Here is an 18,395-nt window from a genome sequence, read left to right as displayed (position 1 = left end):
ATTCCAAATTAGAGTGTTGTGATATGTTTAGTTAAAATATTGTGGTATATGTTTGGTTGAATATTAGTATGTTATAAGTTAGAATATTATGGTATGTTATGTTTATATAATGTATTCCAAATTAAAATATTGTGGTAAGTTAGGTTTGGATTGTATTCCAAAGTAGAATACTGTAATATATTTCAGAATATATGGAGGTATAACGTATAATAAATTTGGGATATTTGATGTAATTTCAAAACTTATTAGGTATATTATGAAAGTGAATTTTACAAATGGGTATATCATGAAATTGAGTTGTACAAACTTTTTACGACAAGTTGACTAGTTATATATGCCTAAACGTTAAATGACTACATCATCAAATAGTATAACAATATTTAAAAAATCAAAGTCAAAATCTTAGTATCATAAAATTAAACATATATTTTTGCACCATGCAATCATGCATTAGTGGTAAGATAACGACTTCAGCTTTAATTAGAAGTCTTAAATTCGAGTTTGGAACATAGAAAATCTCTTAGTATGGGGATGTTTTATCCCTTTTAGTTGGCCTACTCGATAGGAATATGCTCCTTTGAATAGAAAAAGTGTCCAATACATGGGAGCTATGGATTCTGTCGAATCTAGTAAAAGAGGTGCAAATACTGTATCAAAATTTGGTTAAGTAGAAGACAACTTGACTTACGTGTTAAGATGATGACTGATGCATGTACCCAATAAATCGTCGTTATTACTACCACAAAATGAACTGTACATGTGATTTTGACTGCTTTTGCTAAGAGTTTAATAACTAATTTGATTTTATTTAATATCTTTTCGATATCATTTACTTCAACGCAAATAACAGTGTGTTATGGATTTGAAATAATGCTTTGCAAACAAAAGAGGAAATTAAGAAACAAGATTTAAGAGAAAGCTAAGAAGACTAGCTAGGAATTAGTATATATTTCTTGTCTTTCTTTGACCCTACCTACCCTAATAAGGAGAGTTTAATTAACAATATTTTTAGTTAAGTCTTATATATACTACTGAATAAAGAAATAGATAATGTGCTAAAGCTAGTGAGAAAGACTTAACAATGTGAAAGGTCTCTTGGCAAAAGTTTAAAGTGCTAATAGTAGTGGCTCTTGGCTAATGGAATCATACCTAATATGATTTCTTCAGTAAAAGTTAAGAATCTGCAGGTATATTCTTCTTTGTGTTTTTACTGCTGTAATAATGTGATTCAATATATCTCCTGTTGCTTTTTTGTATTCAGCTAAGTTTAGGGCGAGAGAGGAGAAAGAAGAAACAAGATGGGGAATGTGATTTCCAATCAGATCAAGAAAGAGGAGCTTATGCGTGGGGATCATATTTACACATGGCGACATGGCTATGTATATGCACATCATGGTTTGCATTTCCATCTCTATTTTGAAGTTGCTTAAATAGTACTACTACCTGTTTTTTTTTTTCTTTGGGGTTTCTTTTTTCTCATTGATGAAGTTATAGATCAAACGAATTATGAAAATTGGGTGTTGTCTATGTCATAATATAATCGAATTATGAAGTTTGCTCCTATCCTGGGAGGGTCGAGAGGCTGTATCCGATAGATCTTTGGCTAAAGAAAAGATTGAAAAGAAATGTAAAGGCTTACTTTTAATGCAATACATGGTATGAGAATAATGTCTTGTTTAGATATTTGAGAATTATTAAATGTTGAACAGTATGTCTTGAATTGTTGATAATAACAAGTGGAATTGATCATGAGTTGGGATATTTTTTAAAGGAAAATGAGTTTCTCATCCACAAATGAAGATAGTCATTTTCCTCATTTTAATGAAAAATATTTTCCTTGAGAGAGAACATTTTCGAATCTCAAAGTAAACCAAACACTGAAAAACATGTTTTTGATGATTAGATCTTAGTACATCATAACGAACAGACATTGTTTTTGTTGCGTGTGTGAACAAAGTTATACATGGAAAGGAGAAAAGAAAAAGAATCTACTTATAAGGTATTAGATACTCTTAATAGTGTAAGAACTTTTGGGGAAAATCGTACTTGCTTGACCCAAAACGGACGTGTTAAGAGTATCTTTGAGCTGTTTTAGTTCCAACAGTTTCTAGGCTTTCTATGTCCTCTCAACTCCTACATCTTCCCAACTAGATCTATTGTTCTGGAGCTTCACTCTGTCACAAAACTTACTGGCATATGTTCCACTCTCTCAAAACTTTTATGCTGTTCGTGTCACTCTTTACAAACTGGAAAGCATTGAACGATCTGCTCCATACTTTGTCACAAACTCTAAAATCAGAGCCATTTGTTGTTCTCGGGGATAAGAATGTGGTGCAGTTGCAGGGCAGCTTTTGACAAGAGTGGGTTGCTCTAGTGGTGAGCACCCTCCACTTCCAATCAAAAGGTTGTGAGTTCGAGTTACCCAAAAAGCAAGGTGGGGAGTTCTTGGAGGTAGGGATGCCGAGGGTCTATCGGAAACAGCCTCTCTACCCTAGGGTAGGGGTAAGGTCTGCGTACACACTACCCTCCCCAGACTCCATTAGTGGGATTATACTGGGTTGCTGTTGTTGTTGTTGATATGAAAGAGAATATAACATATGTCCAAAGCTTATATACTTAGACTGTAAGAACTCAACAGTTTAGTGCTGGTAGTAGCCTAAGCTCCATCAACTTTAAACTTCACTATGCACATTACTATGTTATGGTTTATGTTGTTTGATGAATCCAACTCTTTACTGAGTCGAATTTCACTATGAGTTTTTGTTGATAACCATTCTCCTTTCCACATTTCTTCTAGAGTTCTTAGCAATGACAAAGGCAGATCCTTTCTTGCCTTAGTCAAAACTTCTATCATTATCTTTCGCATAGCTTTTCAGTTAGATCATTAAGATGATTTTAGTCACAGATACAAGATGTTTGAGTGATCTTACCAATCGAAATGTTGGACGTGATGAATTGGCTTCTTAGTGGTACAACTTCGGACCAGTTTTTGTACTGATAGAAACCTATACATAACACATATTTCAGTTTCAGCTATCTAGAATGATTAGACCTCTTTAGTCTGGAGAGCCTCCCTCAGTTGAAAGTTATATGAAATATAGTAATTTTGAGCTGAACGAGAAAGAGTTAAACATAGCGAAGGGTTATTTATACGGAAGAAGAATCATGTAAGCTAAGACAATCTCTCTGAGAGTTTGTGTGAAATATTAAGAAACAATACATAACTAGTCTCCAGAGGCGGATTTATAGCCTAATATATGGGGCACGTTAGCCCATGGTCTCTCGGGAAAACTAGGTATTAAATACATATCTTCTACAATTGATCTAATATTATCTGCTGGCAGTCATATACTCAAAAGATGCTAAATGGTGTAGTTGGTTAATGTTGAGGTTTTTTACCTAGAGGAGTAGGGATCGATTCCCACTTAATACTTCTTTTTTCTCTTTTCTTTAGTGGTGTAAAAATCCTAAATCCACCTCTGCTATCTCTAGTTTCCAATACTTGTGTCTTCATGCGATTTTGCTAATGTTTGTCTGTTGATGAGCAATGTCGCAAGTAAAAGTATATTCTCTCTAACAATTTAACTTTTAGATGAGGTGATTCGCTATTTAACAAGCACGTGTGGTATATTCCCCTGAATTAACTGACATATCCTCTTTTCAATATCAGGAATATATGTTAATGATGGAAACGTGATCCATTTCACCCCGGCAGCTGGTCAGGAGATAGGAACAGGAACAGTCCTCGATCGTTACATCTTTAGCTCATCTCCCTCTCGTCGCCCTGTATCCCCATGTCCAACATGTGGTGATCGACCAAGGAGTGATGGAGTCATATCTTCATGCCTTGAATGCTTCCTCTCTGGTGGTAAACTATATCGTTTTCAATATGGTGTATCACCAGGTTTCTTTCTTGCCCAAGTGAGAGGAACGTGCACCTTTGCTCGTTCTGATTCTCATGAGGATGTCATCCTCCGCGCTGAAATTCTTCTTGGTAACGGTTTTGGAAACTACAACCTTTTCAAGAACAACTGCGAGGATTTTGCAATCTACTGCAAGACGGGTTATCTGCTCCTGAGAAATGTGGGGATAGGGCGCAGTGGTCAGGCAGCGTCATTGGCTGCAGCAGCTAGCGCGTTGGCTTCATCACCAGTTCGCCTTATGCCTACGAGTGGTCTTGCAGTCGTTGGTTGGGGATTTTACTGTGCTAACCAATTTTTTTCTGATATTGGAGTCCGCAGGGACGTGATGAAAATACCTGCAGAGAGGCTTGTTTCCCGTGATCGTCTTATAAGTGTTTGAACCTGCATTACTCAAAATGGCTTCTTGGGACCAAATCTTGAACTTAATTATACCTCACTATTCTTATCATTCGTGAGATACAACTTATTGTCAAATGCCTTGTTATGATTCTTTCCTTTCAATTTGCATCTATGTTGAAAGAACTTATCGTGCATCGTTTTCTGCAGGCGTGTATCATTTGGTAAAAAAACACTAGTCTACGCTTTAGAAAATAGCCCTTATGATGTCCTCACTATTATCGTCATTTCTGAGATACTACTTATCTGTGTTGCTCGGACTCTTCAACAATGGCGGCATGTGCGTGTCGGATCCTCTAAAAGTAATGCATTTTTGAATATCCTGCATCCTTTGTTAGGCGTATCATTTGGTGAAACTAGTCTAAACATCAGTAATCAGTGTTGCCTATCTTTTGACTTGATTTTTGCGGCTAGGTCTGTTATTTCTCTCCCTCAGTATTATGCTAGATGTGCGAGCTACAACCGACGAAGGGTGTTCAAGTGGTCAATTGAACCCTTCGCAGACAAAAATATGCGATGCATATAGATCAAATACTACTATTCTTTTACACACATACAAACATACTTGTCCATTTTAATGGATTTTATGGCTGTTTTCATGGCAATGAAAATAGATCACCAAGTTTAGCATAGACAAATAATATTGACCGGGCAAGTTATTGTGCGGAGCATGAATAAGATGAATTTTTCCGTGGGTTCTTGCCATTTGAATCAATTCTGAATGAACAATATCTCTATCACGCTTTATTATTATTATAGTGTTATCTACACCCCGCCGGCAAGTAGAGATATATGGAGAGAGCGGACAGCTTTGTCGTGGACCTTTCTTTGATTTCTTTTATGAACTATTCCATTTACTGCCCCTCTTTTGTTTGATGAAAGACATCCCAACAAAGGCCTGCACATATTAAGGAATCCATATTTTAGCATTAATTAACAATGAAATTGATCATATTAACCTTAGGTAGTTTATTGGAAATACAATAAATATTCCTAGTCTCGCTATTCCAAAGGCAACTTTGGAAAAAAGTAGTTAATTCCTTCTTGACATAAAAAAATCAAATATTATGGATCACAAAAAAAAAAAAATTAATTAAAGTGGATCCGGGGAGTAACAAACAAGCACATACCAACACACTTAGCAAATTCCTTATTAGGCTTTGCTGATGGTACTCAGAGTGCAGAGAAAAGTACTCAAAGGCTAAGATTGCTTTTTTGTTTAGTCTGTATTAATGGTATACCTTTAAAAGAAAAAGAAATAAATAACTTTTCTTGGGGGAATTGTGTGCAGGATTGAACCCGCCAAATCTATTGCTGGGATTGAGTATATCTCCTTTCCAACAGCATCGTTCTTTTCCCTCTTTAATAAATTTATCAATTTTTAAATTTAATTAAACATAAGTATTTTTCATTATTAATATATGTCCACTATTCTTATGCGTGAAAGATGAACGTAATTTTAGATGGTAATTATACCGAAATATTGGAAAGTCAAAATAATCTTGGGATATGTCATGAAATTTCTTTTTAGCACATGATGATTTATTCATGAAAATAATTTTTGACATTAATTCTTGATATATTCACGAAAATAATGCTTCATGTATCCATAATGAGTACTAAAATTAAGGGTCTCTATAATCAATCCTTCTTGCTTACTCATTATTAAAAAGGAAAAATTGCGCTACACAACAAATATATGCTTTGTATTTATCATTCGTAACTATGCTTTTAGAAAATTATCATTCGTAGCTATATTTGAATTTTATAGAAAATTCACCTATAGTATTGAAACAAGAGATCAATTATTTTGAACTGAAATAAAAGAACAACAAACTCTCGTAGCTAGTTCGTTAGAGCACCTGCATAGTAAGCGGAGGTCTTAAGTTCGATTCTCAATGAGAGCATTCTATTTTTCTGTATTTCTGTATTTCCCGTTGGTTGTATTCGTTGAGCGAACGAATACAGTCGATACATATTGTATCCTTTGTATACACTCTTTTATTTTGACTTGGTTGTATTCGTTGCACGAACGAGCACAATGAATATCATTGCGCGAGCGAATACAATTGACATAGGATATATTCGTTGCGCGTCTGAATACAAGTGATATAATCTAGTAACAATTGAATAGTAGCTAGGAATGGTAATTAGGCAAATTATTATTGCGTATAGTAATTAGGCTCTAAACAGTAGTGCTTCATGAAAATTCATCTTCTACAAATTAACTACCACATACAAAATCGAAAATCGTGCAACATTCCTGTTTTATTGCCTTAAAATGCAAAACTATTAAGAACGGTCATAGAGAAGCAATGATTATTGTTCATTAGATTGTTTCTGATGGGCCCACAAAATTTTAGGCGATTTAGGGCCGGTTTCCCGATTTCATGAAGATGGCATAGACAACACATGAAAAATCGAAATCGTGCTGAATTTCTATATTATGGCCCTAAAATATTAAAGAAATGAGGAAAGGTCATGAAGAATTAATTGTTATGATTCATTAGATCATTTGTGATGGGCCCATAAAAGTTAAGGTGATTCGGAGCCGGTCGCCCGAATTCATGAAGATGGCGTAGACATTAGCACACAAAAAATCAGAAATCGTGTTGAATACCTGTTTTATGGCCCTAAAACACCAAAAACAAGGATCGCTCATGAAGAATAAATGATTATGGTTCATTAGGTCGTTTCTGATGGACCCACCAAATTTTAGGCTATTCGGAGTCGGTCACCAGAATTCGTGAAAATGGCATGGACATTAGCATACGAAAAGTCAAAAATCGTGTTGAATTCCTGTTTTATGACACTAAAATACCAAAAAAATGAGGAACAGTCATAAAGAAGAATGACTATGGTTCATTAAGTCACTTCTAATGCACCCACTAAATTTTTAAACGATTCAGGGCTAGCCTCCCGAATTTATGAAGATAATGTAGATATTAGCATACGAAAAATTAAAAATTGTGCTGAATTTTTGTTTTATGGCCCTATAACGCCAATAAATGTGGAAAGATTATAGAATAGCAATGACTATTGATCATTAGGTCATTTCTGATGGGCCCGCAAAATTTTAGGATGGCCGACCAAATTCATGAAGATAACGTGGATGTTAGCACATGAAAAGTTGGAAATCATGTTGAATTCCTATTTTATAGCCCTAAAACGTCAAAAAATGAGGAAATTTCATGGTGAAGACATGACTATTGTTCATTAGGTCATTTCTAATAGGCTCACAAAATTTTAGGCGTTTCGGGGTCAGTCGCCCGAATTCATGAAGATTGCATGGACATTAGCACACGCAAAATTGAAAATCGTGCTAAACTAATGTTTTATGAACCTAAAATGCCAAAAATGAGGAATGATCATGAAAAAATAATGACTATTGTTCATTAAATCGTTTTTAATGGGCCCACAAAATTTAGACGATTTTAGGACCGATCTCTTGAATTCATGAAGATGACGTGGACATTAGCAAATGAAAAATTGGAAATCGTGTTGAATTCCTATTTTATGGCCCTACAACGCCAAAAAATGAGGAACGATCATGGAGAAGCAACGACTATTATTCATTAGGTCATTTCTGATAGACTCACAAAATTTTAGACGATTGGGAGCTAGTCGCCCTAATTCATGAGATGGTGCGGACATTAGTACACGAAAAAATTTGAAAATCGTGCTAAACTTCTATTTTACTAACCTAAAGCGCCAAAAAATGAGGAACAATCATAGAAAAGCAATGGATATTATTCATATTGTTTCTAATGGGCCTACCATATTTTAGGCGATTCAGGGTTGGTCTCCCGAATTCATGAAGATGGCGTGAACTAGCACACGAATAATAAAAAATTATACTAAATTCTTATTTTATGCCCCTAAAATGTCAAATAATGAGGAACAGTCATGGAAAATCAGTGACTATTGTTCATTAGATCATTTCTGATGGGCCAACAAAATATTATGTAATACCCCACTATTTTAAAAGAGGTCATATGGGGTATTTAGTAAATAATTTAAGTTTTCTTTTAAAAAAAAAGAAAGAAAGAAAAAATCAGCTAACTAAAAAAAAAGATAAGAATTTAAACCAAAGGGCCAAAGCCCATTGGCACATCTGCCAATAAAAGGTGAAAAGGGTTAGAAGCAAATTGCTTCTGAAGGAAACAAAGCAGAAAGCTTCGAAACAGCGTAAAAAAAACGAAAAGAAAAAGAGCAAAGGAAGAAAGAAGGAAAAGAGAAAAGAAGGAGGAAGAAGTGGGTGCAGCGTATTGGAGCCATAGCTATAACTGTTGAGGAATCTTAAGCACAAATTGTCTCTTACGGGTATTACTTGAACTTTTTCTTCTGGTGGATTTTAATTTCGATTCTCTTGATTGGAAGATTCTACAGAGTAATAGAAATTACACTAGTTCGTTCACACAATTGAGAATTTTCTTCCTAAAGAACCAATAGAATTTTATGAAATTTGGAGTAATAAATTATATGAATAGGTTGGAGTTGATAAATTAGTAATTACTCATATGAGGGTAAATATAAATCCACAAATTAAGATCCAAACATGAACCCTGATGGTTGGGTATTCTAAATAGCTATGAATTATCCTAAACGAGGAAATTAACATGAGATTGATATTATGTAATTATAGATTGATTGGAGGAATTTGTACGAATTGCTCTGATATTATGTAATTATAGATTGATTGGAGGAATTGTACGAATTGCTCGAGGTGAAACATTTGGTATTTCGGCATGAGTACAATGAGTAGTAATCTTACCACAATTTATGTTTTCATAACTTGCATGATTTACACATGATTTTTAATATGAATATGTTACCGATTATTTTGAGTTGCATGTGGGACAAGTCTTTTACTCGATATGATACCGAAATAGTTATTTGAGATGAATACCGTGGTTTTAAATACTTTCGTTGTCACTAGATCTGTTTGACTGTTGCTTGAATTTACTGTTATCGAAAGAAAATTATATGATTTGATAAGAACCGAAATGCCCTATATTGTTTTAGAATAGTTTCTACGAGTATATACGGATTACAGAGACAAGTATAAATGGGAGTAGACATTGAAGGATCACGTAGCTAACGGCGGGTTCGTTAGACCTGTTGCACCTTGTAATTACAGATTACTATCATAGTCCTCGCTAGTGGGAAGGTAGAACTAGCATACCGTTACCGATTTCCCTCGAGTAGGGACTACCGTTATATATGACTTCTTGCAAAGAAGTCCACAGTTATGCCGATTACATAATCCGTTCATTGAAACCTCCTAAAATGTGAATATTGATATTATACAGTGGTTACCGAGCTTATTACTGAATGGTTAATTATATTTTACTACAAGAAAAATGTGATGAGATTGAAAATTTATTTATTGTTTCTGAAAGGGCATTTTTACGTTATTTTCTCTTTGAAATACTAGCATGTTTCTGACTTGTCCCCAAATAAATACGGTTGTGGATAAGTGTTATTATTCACTGAGCTAGCGACTCATTTCCGGTAAATATTTTTTTACAGAGACAACAGCTGACGTAGGCGAGGATCTCGTTAATTAGAGCGCACAGGTTGAGAATTCTTGGCGAGCCTCACACTTGTTCGCATGGGCAGAGATTTTATTTATTGTTATGGTTTTTCCATTGAACTCTTAGAGTTGCTCCATAGTCATTATTTTAGTGTCATGAGTATTCTTTTGTTATTATAGTCTTATGTTAAGTATTGTTCTCATTATCAAAGTTGGAGATATATTAGTATTTCTAGTGGTTAGTTGGTGATTTAGTTATGGTGGAGACTTGTATTGGTTAATTGACAAGTTGTCAATTGTTGAATTGCTATTAGGATGTTTGGTTGCTGATTTGAGACAGGGAAAAAATTTGGGATAGTCCAAAAACAGGGAAAACTCTGTCCGATTTTCTGTAAAATTACCGATGAGGCTTATTTTGGAGCAGTTGCTCCTAAGCGTCGGTCATAATCCTAAATTGGGTCGTGATAAAGTTGGTATTACAGATTAGGCTTTAAGTCTCGAGTCATGGATTAATGTTTAGTAGAGTCTTTTTCATGGGTATGTAGGCGCCCATACTTATGATCTCGAGGCTACTGAACATTTAGGAATGTTTTTCCCTTCTTTCATTCTTTGATCGTGTGTTGAGATAACTTGAGATTGACTTTGGAATATTTCTTTCGCAGATGGCTAAGACACGCATACCCTCATCTGTTGGACGTGGTGCTACCCGGGGTGGCGGTCAAGTTGGGGTTCATCAAACTAGAAAACAGACTGCTCCTCAACCCTAAATTGGGAACATGGGTCAAAACCAAGCTGTTATGCCAGATCAAGTGGAAGGGCAGGGAGTTTAGAATGCTCCACTACCAGTGCCAACTATTGTACCTACTGTTGCCTTACCTGCAGATGCAGTAGCAAGGTTATTGAATGTGTTAGAGGCATTGGTGCCTACTCAAGGCGGAAGTTCAGCTCCTCAGGCTACTTTACAGACACAAGCACTTACACAGATGCAACCTTTCGGGAATAAGGAAGTGTCCCTACACGAGTTCCTGAAATTGAAATCACCAAAATTCACAGGTTCCGATAATTCAACAGATCCTCAAAGTTTCTTGGATGGGACACTCAAGGCATTACGTGCTCTTGGATGTTCTAGTGAGAGAGTCGTGGAGCTCGCAGCATACAAACTAGAGGATATGACCAACACATGGTATGAAACTGTATTGCTAGGAAGGCCAGCAGGAGCAGCACCACTGACATGGGACGAGTTCACTAAGTTGTACAAGAATCATTTTCTTCCAGATAGTCTGATGCAACAATATGCTAGAGACTTTGAGAGATTGGTTCAGACTCCAGATATGGATGTGTTAATGTCACACCTCCTTTTTCGCCCGCGCCGCCCAAAAGGGGCGCGGAAGGGAGTTTTTTCCAATTAAAGGACAATCGAAACGAGATTTATTTATTTATTTCAAAGTCTCCACTTGGGAGATTTATGGTGTCCCAATTCACCGGTTGAATCCCGAATCGAGGAAAATATTAACTCTATTTAACAATCTGCGCACCAGAAATCCGGATAAGGAATTCTGTTAACCCGGGAGAAGGTGTTAGGCATTCCCGAGTTCTGTGGTTCTAGCAAGGTCGCTCAACTGTCATATTCGGCTTGATTATCTGATACAATACATGTTGAACATATGCGCGAATTTTAACTTTTAACCGCTTTTATCATAGACCATTTTTATCGAGAATTGCAACATCGTGAAAATATATCTCGAACCACGTCACACCAATGTACCCGTGGTTACCGACATATTTCAACTCTGTTGAGATTTGAATTTGGGTCACATAAATGTGCACCCGAGTTTAAGAAAATAAATTGTTAAAGGCGCGCCTAAAGCGACTAGCGTATCATTATTTTAGGTAAGGCCGTGAAATTTGCTAAACGACCGATCCCGAAAACTATACAATTATTAACCATTTATTGAGGGCCCCGCAACTTGTGTGTTTTATTTGGCAAGACTCGTCCCTTTTTTTATTTAAGGATATCCTAAATCGACTAGGATTTTCTATTTATTTGTCTCTAAGAATAAAGAAAATCCTAATCAATTAAAATTAAAAGTTCGGGATTCCAGTTCAAGTCCGGTTTATGCATTCCAAAATCATCCTAATACATACTATGAGATATCAAGTGAACTACTGCCTATACATTAAATTAAACACAAAGAAACAGGGGAAATTCAGAAATTCATTCCAACAACTCTTTACTTCCTTTCCATAGATTTGAAAGCTTTAGAACATATACCTGGAAGTTACAACAATGAAGAAGGAGGAAGTTAGTAGCAGCAATAGCAAAAATACAGCAGCAGAAAGTCCCACACAGTGGCTTCAACACCTCAATCCGGAAATCCCAGCAACACGGAGAAAACCAGTAAAAATGGAGAAGAAAAATAGCCCGGAAGTCTCTCTTTGTTTTTTATTTCTAGCTTTGAACTCTCTATGGTGTTCATCCGCTCTCAATATTTCAGAAAATTTGGTTCTATTTTTTTTTACTCTCTCCAAAATGAATTCTGTCCCTGTATATCTAGTGTATCCAGAGTGTATATCCAGTGTATACCGCTTACTCCGCCCCCTCTTTTTTTCTTCTCTCTATCTATTTTTTTCTCTTTTTTGAACTCCCCTCTTCCTAAATTTTCTCTTCTATTTATAGCAAAATTTTCGAAATTTTCAGATTTGTTTTTTATTATATGTTTATTTTTTAATTAAAAGAAATCCCACTTACAAATTGCTTTTATTTTTTTAGAAAAAGAAATCCCATCTTTATTTACTTTTATTTTTAAAATTCCAACTTTAATTACTTTTATCTTATTTAAAATCCCACTTTTTATTTTTTTAAAAGAGAATCTCACTTTATTTAACTTTTCTTTAAAAAAACAAACCACTATCTTTTCTTTTTCTTTTAAAAATGCTACTTTCAATTACTTTAAATTTTTTAAATTTTCAGATACCTTTATATTTATTTTTTAATTCCAACCTTCTTTTACTTTTAATTTTTTTAAAATTTCCACAAAACTTTTTATTTTTTTTAAATTTTCTACATTCTTTTACTTTTAAAAAAAAAGAGAATTCCACCTATTTTTACTTTTATATTTTTTTAATTCAATACTTCCCTTTTTCTTATTTTTTAAATCATTCCCAAAATTATTATTATTTTTTTTAAAAAAATAAAATAAATATTTTCGAATTTTTTATATAAAAAAACAAAAAATAATAAAAAAAATATTAATAGTGATAATTCACTTTTTAATTTTTTTTTTGGTATTTTTATCTTATAATAAAAAGTGTAATAAAGCTAAAATAATTGTAGGTTAAAACCCCCTAAAATATTTACATAAAAGAAGTGATAAAAAAATTAAATGTTGTCAAAAATTAGGTGTTCACAGCTGCCCCTCTTTGCTCGAAAACACGAAGAGCTTTCGGGCAAAGATAAAGTGAACAATGCGACTAATTTTTTGATCATATCGTTATTCAAAAGAGGAATAAAATAAAAAAGGAAAGGCGCAACCGAGTCCTAGTTTTGGATAGCCTACATATCCCTGGTTATAAGGGAATCAGGTCGCGTGTAGTTCAGAAAGTTTTGGTAGCTGGGACTACCATGGGATTGCGATGTTACTGTTACTGCTGTTGCATGCTGTTATTACTGCTTACCGATCTCCTTGTTACACCATGCTGAAAGAAAATAAGAAGCTAGACTAAACTATAGTCTATGAATTACAAAATCTTATCCAGATCTTCAGTCGTGCTCTTGTATCTCTTGTTGCTACGATGTCTCGGTGACTCCTCTGGTATTTCTTGTCTTGTATTCTCCCTTGACTGTCGATCTCGAACTACTTATGTCCTTCTCGGGAGCTTCGCATTATTTTTCCACCGAATCTTGAACTTCCTTTCTCTGGGGATTTTTGTTGTTTCCCGCTGGGGATTTCGGTTGTATTCCTCTGCTTTACTGATTTGCAATGTATTCCTCTATTATTTGGGCGGGCTCCCAACTTCAACCAACAACTTTGAAAATAAATTCGTCATTTCTCTCTTCAGGCGGGCTCCTGACCTCAACAACATCTTTGAAAATAAAATGTCATTCCTTTCTTCAGGGGGGGTTCTTGCCTGCTACAAAATAGACAAAACAAAGGAAATTTTCTGCCCCAGTTTGCACTAGGAAGATTTGTGGATTGTTAGCAATATTGTAAACCACTTATACTATATGCAATGGTGAGAGTAAACTAACAACTAGGCCAGGATGTGCGTCTCCTATGAGTAAAACCCGAAACTCTGACGAGCAAATGCGTTTGCTAAAAATAAAACCTGAATGAACCAAACTAGGAAGTGCGTCTCCTACGAGTAAAACTTGTATGAACCAAAATCAGGAAGTGTGTCTCCTAGTGGTAAACTCTCATTTTTAGGAAGTGCGTCTCCTAAAGCAAAAATATAACCCGAAAGACCCAAACTAGGAAGTGCGTCTCCTAGGGGTGAAACTTCAATGATTTAAACTAGGAAGTGTGTCTCCTACGAATGAACTTAAATGAACCAGACTAGGAAGTGCGTCTCCTAGGAGAAAATATCAATTTAGGAAGTGTGTCTCCTAAAGCAAAAATATATCCTGAACGACCCAGACTACAAAGTGCGTCTCTTAGGGGTAAAACTTCAATGATTCAAACTAGGAAGTGCGTCTCCTATAAATGAACTTAAATGAACCAGACTAGGAAGTGCGTCTCCTAGGAGAAAATCTCAATTTAGGAAGTGCGTCTCCTAAAGCAAAAATATATCTTGAATGATCCACACTACAAAGTGCGTCTCCTAGGGGTGAAACTTCAATGACTCAAACTAGGAAGTGTGTCTCCTATGCATGAAATCTTAATTTAGGCAGTGCGTCTCCTATGCCTGAAAATAAACTTAGGTAGTGCGTCTTCTAGGGGTAAAAATAAACTTAGGAAGTGCGTCTCCTATGGGTAAAACTTTAATGATTTTAAACTAGGAAGTGCGTCTCCTATTAATGAAATATTAATTTAGGAAGTGCGTCTCCTATGCATGAAATCTTAATTTAGGAAGTGCGTCTCCTATGCATGAAATTAAACTTAGGAAGTGCATCTCCTATGGGAAAAAATAAACTTAGGAAGTGTGTCTCCTATGGGTAAAACTTAATGATTTTGAACTAGGAAGTGCGTCTCCTATTGATGAAATCTTAATTTAGGAAGTACGTCTCCTATGCATGTAATCTTAATTTAGGCAGTGTGTCTCCTATGCATGAAATTTAAACTTAGGAAGTGCGTCTCCTAGGGGTAAAAAATAAACTTAGGAAGTGCGTCTACTATGGGTAAAACTTAATGATTTTGAACTAGGAAGTGCGTCTCCTATTAATGAAATCTTAATTTAGGAAGTGCGTCTCCTATGCATGAAATCTTAATTTAGGCAGTGCGTCTCCTATGCATGAAATTAAACTTAGGAAGTGCATCTCCTATGGGAAAAAATAAACTTAGGAAGTGTGTCTCCTATGGGTAAAACTTAATGATTTTGAACTAGGAAGTGCGTCTCCTATTGATGAAATCTTAATTTAGGAAGTACGTCTCCTATGCATGTAATCTTAATTTAGGCAGTGTGTCTCCTATGCATGAAATTTAAACTTAGGAAGTGCGTCTCCTAGGGGTAAAAAATAAACTTAGGAAGTGCGTCTACTATGGGTAAAACTTAATGATTTTGAACTAGGAAGTGCGTCTCCTATTAATGAAATCTTAATTTAGGAAGTGTGTCTCCTATGCATGAAATCTTAATTTAGGCAGTGCGTCTCCTATGCATGAAATTAAACTTAGGAAGTGCATCTCCTATGGGAAAAAATAAACTTAGGAAGTGCGTCTCCTATGGGTAAAACTTAATGATTTTGAACTAGGAAGTGCGTCTCCTATTAATGAAATCTTAATTTAGGAAGTGCGTCTCCTATGCATGAAATCTTAATTTAGGCAGTGCGTCTCCTATGCATGAAATTAAACTTAGGAAGTGCATCTCCTAGGGGTAAAAATAAACTTAGGAAGTGCGTCTCCTGTGGGTGAAACTTTAATGATTTTAAACTAGGAAGTGCGTCTCCTATGAATGAAATCTTAATTTAGGAAGTGCGTCTCCTATGCGTGAACCATTTCCTTCTTCCTGAATTACCTTCTTACAGAACTGCTTTCCTTAAAAACTTGTGTTGTCTTCCCTCGAAACTGTTGGGGATAACACTGCTGGGGAATTGTTTACTTACCTGTTGGGGGATAATACTACTGGGGGAATCTCCTTTCTTCCCCTTTTTTTTCCAAAACTACTTCCTTCAAAACTTTTATTTTCTCTCAACATTGCTGGGGATAAAATATTATCAGCTGGGGATAACGCTGTCGAGGATAACACTGCTAGGGGATTTTGATTCCTTCAAAACTAGTGCTTAACTCTTCTGAAGACTGCTGGGAATGACACTGTCCTTTTGCTTTTTCCGAGCACAAGTTTCATCCTTTTGTTCTGTCCGTTGGGGAACAACTTCCTTCATTAAAATTTGTTATGCTGGGGGTAACACTGGTTCAAAGACCACTTCCCTTGAGACTGGTGTTATCTTTATTCTTCCCCAAATGGGTACCTGACTTCCAGAAAATTTTCTAAATGAAAGAAAAATTTTCTGCCCCTAGTTTGATAATCTCCCTTGTGGCATGCATTTCTGTCATTAATGTCATTTCCTTTACCTGTTTCAAATCAAACAAAATTTGTTAGTTTAAAACTTGGTGGTTGGTTGTGATATTCCTACTGGAGATGGCTTTTCCTTTTCTCTTTCACTACTCTGCGTTCCATTACACTATCAAAACTTGCTTGGGATGATATTATTTGCTGGGGATGATATTCCTGTTGGGGATGATCCCTTTCTGCTGGGGATATCCCTCTTCTTTTGTGGCATAGCTCGGAAACTGGCATTTCCCCGACTTTTAGTCTCGTATGAATTTCCCAAATCATGATCATTGCTCTCCTTGATTTGTCCACGGGCCTTGGCCTTGAGGTTTATAACCTTTGATTTCGGCAAGGATATCCCCCTTGACACTCGTCAATCCTTTTGTCAATTCCCTTTTGCTGGGGATATCTTTCTTGACACTGGTCTCGCGCTTGTTCCTTGCTGACTATACCACTTGGATGTACTAGTCAGATCTCATCTTGCTAATTGGAAAGCTGATGACATATTTTGAAGTTATTTCTCACTTGTTCTGACCAAACAGACTCTACTGGGGAATTTTCTATGAAAGGAGAAAGATAAAAAGGAACAGAATAAAATACAAAGGAAAAAGATGACTCTTTAACAAAAGAAACTATAAATAAAAACCTATCAAACGCAGATACCGACTCTAATGGTCATGACATACACATGTGGCCTATCCTCCGCCGTCAATCGTCTTTCAAGATCTTCATTTGGCGATTCCTCATCTGATTCTCAATCTTATTCGACTTGTAGTACCCGAAGGGTTTTCACTATCAAGCCTCTTTCATTTTGGTTTTTCTCTCAGCTTTCATCGCCTTATGGTGCCCGTGAAGATTTTCACCGATAAGACTCTCTCATTTGTATCACTTTCCAGCTGGGGATTTGGAGTGTTGTCGATATGACTCTTTCTGCTGGGGATTAGAGTCCTTTCTGCTGTGGATCGGAGTGTTATGTTCACTGGTATGACTCTCATTTGTCTGACTTGGCATCTTTTGAAGACTGATCAGAAGGTCTTTCTTTGGACCGTAATGTGGGTTTTTAGATAGGCTAGAAAGAAAGGGTATTAAAGGCTAAAAAACAAGTCAATTTGGGGTTCAAAATTACAACCTTCAGAACCCTCTTTGTTTACAGCAAGCGTAACCCTTGCCCCAGTTTCTTGCTTGGGGATTATTATTATTATTATTATTATTATTATTATTATTATTATTATTATTATTATTATTATTATTATTATTATTATTATTATTATTATTATTATTTTTGTTACACTATGACCGAGCCGTGAGGCGCCTACGTATCCTCTTTGAGGAATCAGGTCAAACATAGTTCCCAATTCCTCTGTTTTCTTCTGACTTTCTTTTGTCTTTATTATCATTATTTATATTCTTTTCCTTTTTTTTCTTTTGTTGTTTTTGTTGCTTTCTTTTCCCCTTTTTTTTCTTTTTCTTTTTTCTTCCACGTTTGTGTTTCTAACCTTTGCTACTGATTCTGAACGAGGGGTATGAAAGAAAGTAAATAAGGCTCAAAAGGGGTAACGAAGGATAAAGTGTTTAGGTAGAAGAACAAAATGCCTTCGTCATTCCAGTCTTCAAAACATGCCAAGTGAAAACAACACATTTAAACAAATATTTGTAGCCTATTCTGATAGCGCTGGACTTGACAATTATATTCACACATTTGCTTTTTCATTTGTCATTTCTAAAGCACCTTTGGGCCACACTCTCACTCTCATCATCATGAACGACCCTTATGTCAATTTGGCGAATCTTGCTTTTAACAGTTTTCTTTTTGTTTTACTCACCCCAGTTTCACA

General features: G+C 35.7%; 1 protein-coding gene across 2 annotated transcripts; it reads left to right on the top strand.

Moving 5' to 3' along the window:
- Nucleotides 1-907: 907 nt before the first annotated feature.
- Nucleotides 908-4,452, top strand: LOC107785703 (protein LEAD-SENSITIVE 1-like). Of its 2 annotated transcripts, XM_016607068.2 has the most exons (3): nucleotides 908-1,187; nucleotides 1,262-1,395; nucleotides 3,671-4,452. In XM_016607068.2, the coding sequence occupies exons 2-3, from the start codon at nucleotides 1,299-1,301 to the stop codon at nucleotides 4,300-4,302; spliced, it is 729 nt and encodes a 242-aa protein (XP_016462554.1). In that variant the 5' UTR covers nucleotides 908-1,187; nucleotides 1,262-1,298; the 3' UTR covers nucleotides 4,303-4,452. The 2 variants fall into 2 exon arrangements, with proteins under 2 accessions (XP_016462554.1, XP_075098509.1); XM_075242408.1 differs by lacking the exon at nucleotides 908-1,187 and having other exon boundaries at nucleotides 1,199-1,395.
- The last annotated feature ends 13,943 nt before the right edge of the window (nucleotides 4,453-18,395 follow it).

Source organism: Nicotiana tabacum, chromosome 21 (genome assembly GCF_000715075.1).
Source record: "Nicotiana tabacum cultivar K326 chromosome 21, ASM71507v2, whole genome shotgun sequence".
NCBI classification, from domain to species: Eukaryota; Viridiplantae; Streptophyta; class Magnoliopsida; order Solanales; family Solanaceae; genus Nicotiana; species Nicotiana tabacum.
Note: the sequence above shows the minus strand (reverse complement) of the source record. Positions and strands in the feature narration are given on the sequence as shown.

Coding starts and splice junctions, on each gene's coding strand:
- LOC107785703 (XM_016607068.2), top strand. CDS start 1,299: ATGGGGAATGTGATTTCCAATCAGATCAAGAAAGAGGAGCTTATGCGT. Junction 1,396..3,670: donor CTATGTATATGCACATCATG/GTTTGCATTTCC, acceptor TTTCAATATCAG/GAATATATGTTAATGATGGA.